At 47.4% G+C, this 6,830-nt stretch overlaps 1 protein-coding gene across 1 annotated transcript in view; it reads right to left on the bottom strand.

The window, feature by feature from the left end:
• The window catches only part of Urm1 (ubiquitin related modifier 1), a 16,807-nt gene extending 10,458 nt beyond the window's left edge, over positions 1-6,349 (bottom strand). The window contains exons 1-2 of the mRNA XM_021152998.2: positions 6,293-6,349; positions 1,042-1,112 (exon numbers count right to left, since the gene is read on the bottom strand). Of these exons, the coding sequence (XP_021008657.1) occupies positions 1,042-1,112; positions 6,293-6,327 (106 nt within the window). The 5' untranslated portion in view covers positions 6,328-6,349. The remainder of the gene's footprint in view (positions 1-1,041; positions 1,113-6,292) is intronic.
• Between the last annotated feature and the right edge of the window lie 481 nt (positions 6,350-6,830).

Raw genomic sequence — 6,830 nt, 5'->3', positions numbered from 1 at the left:
GAACTCACTCTGTAGACCAGGCTGGCCTCGAACTCAGAAATCCACCTGCCTCTGCCTCCCAAGTGCTGGGATTAAAGGCGTGCACCACCATGCCCAGACAAAGCTTATTTTTAATTTACACCTCTGTGCTGAGTCCTTTTTTTTTTTTTTTTTTTTTTTTGAGACTTTGAGACAGGATTTTTCTCTGGCTGTCCTGAAGCCTGCTGGGTAGACAAAACTATCCTTAAACTCACAGAAATCCTCCTGCCTCTGCTACTGACTGCTGAAATGAAAAGTGTGTGTTACCATGCCCATTTTTTTAAAAAGATTCATTTATTTTATAAATACCAGTGGGTTGTTTGTTTGTTTGTTTTGCTTTGTTTTTTTGAAGACAAGGTTTCAAGCTGGGAAGTGGTGGCACACACCTTTCATTTTAGCAGTTGGGAGGCAAAGGCAGGTAGACCTCCGTGAGTTCAAGACTAGCCTGGTCTACAGCGCAAGTTCCAGGACAGCCAGGGCTACACAGAGAAACCCTGTCTCAATCCCCGCAAAAAGGACAAGGTCTCATTCTATACCCTGGCAGCCCGGAACTCGTTAATGTAGATCGGGTTAGCTTCAAACTAAGAGAGCCGCCTGCTTTTCCGCCTTTGCTTCCCAGTGCTGGGATGTGAGGTGTGTATCACCACATTAGCTTGTCAGAGGGTTTGGCCTGCATCTGTCAGGACACTTCCTGTATGCCCAATGCCCCAGGGATCAAAGAGGGTATTGAATCCTAAGACTACAGTTATAGATGTGTGGGTGCTGGGAATACATTTGAGTTGTTCAAGAGCAGCCAGTGCTCCTAACAGATAAGCCATCATCAGTCCAACCATTCTCCATGTGAAGACCTGTCTCCCACCCCTTCCTGCAGATGTGGCCAGCCCCAGCAGGAAAGGTAAGCATACTTTACAGTCTCGTTTTGCCTTGCTACCAGCCACAGCAACCCAAACTATCTCCACTTAAGACCATAGACCCACTCACGCCCACTGGCCCCAGAGAGCAGCCAGGAAAGCCAATACTCACAGGGTTCCTCCTGCCCAGGCAAGGCGACTTGATGCTTTTTTACCCCATCAAACAGGAGCTCTGCACCACCTCTACAAAGGAAGGCCAAAGAAAGACAGCTAAGTTACTGCTAATAGGACTGAGAGGAGTCTTGCAACTGGGTACAGGGATGGTGGTAAAAGCTGAGGAGATGGCTCAGTGGTTAAGAGCACCGACTACTCTTCTGAAGGTCCTGAGTTCAAATCCCAGCAACCACATGGTGGCTCACAACCATCCATAACAAGATCTGACGCCCTCTTCTGGTGTGTCTGAAGACAGCTACAGTGTACTTACATATAATAAAATAAATAAATCTTTAAAAAAAAAAAGCTGAGGAGATGCAAAAACCAAGGTTTAGGAAGAGCTGCATAACTAGTGACTGCCTCTCAAGATGCCTTCTTACCATGGTAAAGCAGACGGGGAGAAGCCATTTTCACTATTAGTGGACCCCAAGACCGCAGCCTTCTCTACTCCTCCTCTGCTTTCTTGGGAGACAGTTTAGGACACAGCAGTAGAATAAAGGCTTGGGAACTGCCAGCCCAAGAAGTAAACTAGGCTCTACCTACCCCTGACTGCCAGTCAGACCCTGGCCATGGACCCACCTTTAAAAGCCTTGATCTTATTGCAAATGTTGCTGAGGCACCTTCTGGGATGCTCTGGAGACCCTGTGCATTTCTGGCTAGAAATAACCCTGTTCCAGCTCACTGTCACAGCACGACTGAGCACACAGCAATTAGGGGCAGAGCGCCACTGAGGCTCGCACTGACTAAGAGCAACCATTCATAGCACCTTGTCAGTTATAGGGTGTTCCTCATCTCCTCTCCTCCTCTAGCCATCCCAGGGAAGAAGGGAGGAGACAGCCATTGTTACTTCCATTTAACAGAGTGGAGAAACCCCCTAAAGCCCAGTTCTCTGGGCTGGGAAGGGTGATAAGCTGGGTTAAGTAACCCCAGAGGTTTCCTGAAAGCCCCTAAGGACACAATTCCTTTCATTTCTGTGTCCCAGCACCTAGCCAGGGGTGAGTCAAGACAGCAGATGTGCTCAAAGCCAAGGTTAGAAGCCAGGACTTCAGTGTAGGCAGTAGGCCTTCAGTGCCCCATACTACTTCTTGTGGGTTTCCCAATCCCATCTCAGACTTCACGTGGGGTTGAACTGAGAAGGCCTTAACAGACTTTTGATGGATATGTTTCCTATCCCACCACCCTTTTCCAGTCTCAGGCGACAGAGATGTCCTGAGGCAGCCCACTAGGAGGCAAAAGCAAGGCAAACATTGTCATGGGGTAGACATGGGGCGACTGTCATCTAAACAAGGTCACGCTTTGTTGATGCAGAAATGTGGAGGGGGAGCAGAGGCCCATCTGTGGCTGTGTGCAGGGCCATTTCAGCTGCAAGCCCACACAGAACCTCCATTGATCCCCTTCCAAGAGCTTCCTTTTCTGCTGGGTAGGGGTTGGCACATGCAGCAGCTGGGCTGGGGGAGGGTGATAAGCAGGGGGTTCAGGACTTGAGGGCAAGAGAAGAGGGGTGGGAACAAGGGAAATAATCAAGAGTGGCCAAACCTGGTGGTGCCAGGCTCCAAAGCCAAGCGTGTTTTTCTCTTACAAACAGCAAGAGCAAATCGGTGCTCTGAGTGACCTGTTACTGTGGGCTCTGACTGACCTGTTACTGTGGGCAGAGAGAGAGACAGACAGACAGACAGACAGACTGAGACTCACTTAACCTCAGGGCTGATTTAAGGAGGCAGACATGGGGCTGCTGAGGCCCCAGAGACCTAAGGCCAGAGTGTCTTATGTTTTATAGGATTTACCATTCAAACTCAATCAAGATGCTTCCATCTTCTCTCAGTATCTCAAGTCCTGGTGTGATCTGCTAATACCAATTATTTTATATATATATATATATATATATATATATATATATATATATATATATGTATATGTTTATATATATACACACACACATATCTTAGTTACTGTCTCTAGTTGCTTTAAAAAAATATCCATCTATCTAAAAGCTGCTCATGGTGCCACCTGCCTATAATTCTACCTCTTGGGGAATAGAAGCAGAAGACACAAGCATTCAAGGACATCTTCAGCTACATTATAAGTTCATGGCTAGCTTGTGTTACATGAGACCCTGCTTCAATAACCAATGAACCAACCAACTAACCACCACCGCCACATCTACCCGTCCATGTTTATTCTCTGTTCAGCTCACAGAACACAAATAGCCTCTAAATGAAATAAGGCCTGCCATACAGCAGGAATTAAAGAAAAACGGCCACATCAATGAATATGACTACTTCTAATTCTCTGATCTCAATCGTGTGTCCAGCCTCCCTCCCTCCCCAAACTCACAGCATGGGAATCTCACATCTAAGTCATTACAATCTTGAAACGATGAACCCCAAACATGCCTGTACTATACTTCCAATTCTGTATGTCCTCAAAGTATGCTCTGGTAGAGCTGGGAAGTGTAGCACAGTAGAGTGTTTGCTGTGTCTTCAGGAAGTCTGGGATTCCATCACCAGCACTGCAGACTGGGCATGACAGTACATGCCTGTAATCCAGCACTGGAGAGATGGAGAGATCCTCGCTACCTACTGAATATGAGATATTAGCCCTCGTGGATACCATGTCTCAAAAAAAACAAAAGAAGCCTGATTTTGTGGGGCATACCTTTAATCCCAGTGCTAGGAAGGCTGAGGCAGGTGGATCTCTGAGTTCCAAGACAGCCAGGAAACCCCTGTCTCGAAAAACAAACAAAACAAAACCCCTTTTTTGGGGGGGGGGGGATTAGATGCAATAAAAGTCATCTTTAATCGTATTTTTTCTCTCAAAATCATTCAACCAGCAAATACTGATAGCTCTATTGTCAAAGCTTTCCAGAATCCAACCACCTCCCCCCAAAACCACTTCTGATAGCAGCAGTTCAGGAGGCATGTCAAAAGGTGACAGAGTTAGTCCTAACAAGGAAAAGATGAGAAGCCTTCTAAAGGACCTAACAGAGCTGGTGGCACCAAGAGGATCCCATCTACCCAGTGTTTAGAGTCAATAGTTTCTAGACTTCTAGGACCAGTGAGGAGAGACTGATGGCATTACAGATCTTTTGACATCCTCTCAGCTTCATAGTAAAAGGTGAAGCCTCTCTGTCAAATGACACAATTAATCAAAGGTCAGAGGTAAAAACATGTAAGATGACTGGCAGGGTGGCCCACACCTGTAATCTCAGTACTCAGGAAGCAGGAGGACCAAGAGTTCAAGGCCAGCTTCAGCTAACATAGAAAGCTCGAGGTGAGCCTGAGCTCTATCATGAGCTCCTGTCTCCAAACAACATCAAAATAGGACGACAGAGGGAAGACTTCTGGGTTTGGTAAGCACGTTTATTTATGGAAAGGTCTTCCTCTGTACCCAGCCTAGCTTCAAAATTACAAAGATCCAACTGCTCCTGCATGCCAAATGCTGGTATAACAGACATGAGCCACCATGCCCCATGAAGCTGCAATTCGGATGGGTCACTTATCTGGGGAGGTGTGGAAGGAGATGCACAGGTGGGTAAAGAAGGCTGTCCTGTCTGGCTGCTCTGAGAGGCAAAGAAGGTAGAGGCTAGAAAATAAGTAACTGTATGGGTCTGTAACCTGAGGGCAAGGGTCTGATTCACTTGACGTCTTTACTGTTGCCAGCACAGTAGCTGGCAGAAAGAACACATCTCTGCTGAGTAAACACCACGTCTCAGTAAGAATGAAAGGCAAGTTGGCTACCAACAGACATTAACACTGAGAGCCTGTAGCTTCTTCCTTCTCAGTTCTGCTGAAGCTGGTCAAGGCATCAGGAAGTCCCCTCTTAGCCCAGTCTGGGAGGTGGGAGGATACCGTGTTAGCTGGGCTAAGGTTCGAAGAGGCAAAGCAGTCAGGAAGCCAGACCAACCTAATTGGATCCAAGCAGCAAGACAATATCATCAATTAAACTGCACTTAACATTCATGAGACTACTCCCTTCCAAGGGACAGAAATGCTGAACACTGTAGGGACTAGACAGAGTGCTATTTATCTTTGTATCCTTGGTGTCTGGCTCACTGCCTGGCACATGGTAGGCACTCAATAAATGACTGGTGAATGAACTGCCTAGTGAAGGGACAACATGAAAGGAATGGGGGGCATCCAAGGCAAAGAAAGGCATTTGGAAGAAATTTTACATCTCTCTCTACCCTTGAGTTTCCCTTCACTTCAACCTTGGCTTGTTCATCTACACACACACACAAACACACACACCCCTAGTTTTTCCATATGATTCTAGAAACCAACCACCCATCTCTAGAAGCCTCAGTTCTTTGTTCTCAGCTTCCGAAGTCTATCTTCTGCAGGTTTTGAAACCATGACAAACATTCTGTATGTTGGAAGAACACAATGGTGATTTGAGACAATCTTCACTTTTCCCTGTGTTCCTTCAAGTAGTGATGTGTACCCGGATTCTGGACCTTTTCACGGGAGGATAATATACTACCAATGTTAGTCACTCCCTCCGTGGCATCTTATTTACTCCGGTAGCTCCTCTGGACTCTGCAGAAGACAGTTACCAAACTACTTTGCAAAAGAGTAAAATAAAATTAAAACTCCAAGGTATGCCGGGCGATGGTGGTGCACGCCTTTAATCCCAGCACTTGGGAGGCAGAGGCAGGCGGATTTCTGAGTTCGAGGTCAGCCTGATCTACAGAGTGAGTTCCAGGACAGCCAAACAGAGAAACACCCTGTCTCGAAAACACACACACACACACACACACACACACACACACAAGGTTTGAGAAAGAGGAAAGTCCTGTCTTGGCCAAGTCTTCCCCTAGGAAGGCACTAGGCGGGAAGACAGAACTGAGATTATTCAGCAGGATTCGTCTCTACTCGTGCGCTCCCCTTAGAAGCTCAAAAACCAGACAAGGCGAGTCGGGCTCGGAATGGCACGGGTGAAACATGCTGGAAGATGGCTTGCTCACTGTCAATGCCTCCCAGTCCTACATGATACAGAACAAGGCGAGGGACTCCAAACGCATCTCCCTACCCGTGTGTGCGCCTCAACTCTCGGACTCACGGCCTCGTCACCCACGGAGACCGCGTCAGTCAGAGGCCAGGGGATTATCCCGGCTCTCGGAGGGCGACACAGCCTCGGCAGGCCAAGAGAGGTCCGGAATTCCAAGCCTTATGGCTTCGCTCCATCCCCACGGCGCCCCAGATCTCACTCACCCGAACTCCACCTCCACACATAAGGGCGCAGCCATGTTTAGGAAACCAAACTAGCAGGACACGCCCTTTAACTTCCGGAGAGCCCATTTATTTCCGGTCGCCACCAGGAAGCGGAAGCGGAAGAGGCGGTATGGGGTGGGGCGAAATCCGTTACTGCTCAGCTATTGGACGAAGGCACCGTCCCGCTCATTGGGCTGCGGAATTGATTGTCTACGTTATTTGCAGACCTGGCAAAAAAAAAAAAAAAAAAAAAAAAAAACGAGCAGGAAGGGACTTCCTGAAGAAAGACGTCTAAGGGGAAATTCATCAGCTTTCGATGACATGATTGTGAGCCACGTACTGTTGATCTTTCATTGGCTACAAATCTGTTTTTAAGACACGCGTGGTGGCACACGCCGTTAATCCTAACCCTCAGAAAGACAGAGACGGTGGATTATGCGAATGCCAGGTCAGCCTGATCTACGTAGGGAATTACAGGACACCCAGGGTTCAAAAACAAAACAAAACCAAAAACAAAGAACCCACAAACAAGAACCCT

Source organism: Mus caroli, chromosome 2 (genome assembly GCF_900094665.2).
Source record: "Mus caroli chromosome 2, CAROLI_EIJ_v1.1, whole genome shotgun sequence".
NCBI lineage: Eukaryota > Metazoa > Chordata > Mammalia > Rodentia > Muridae > Mus > Mus caroli.
Note: the sequence above shows the minus strand (reverse complement) of the source record. Positions and strands in the feature narration are given on the sequence as shown.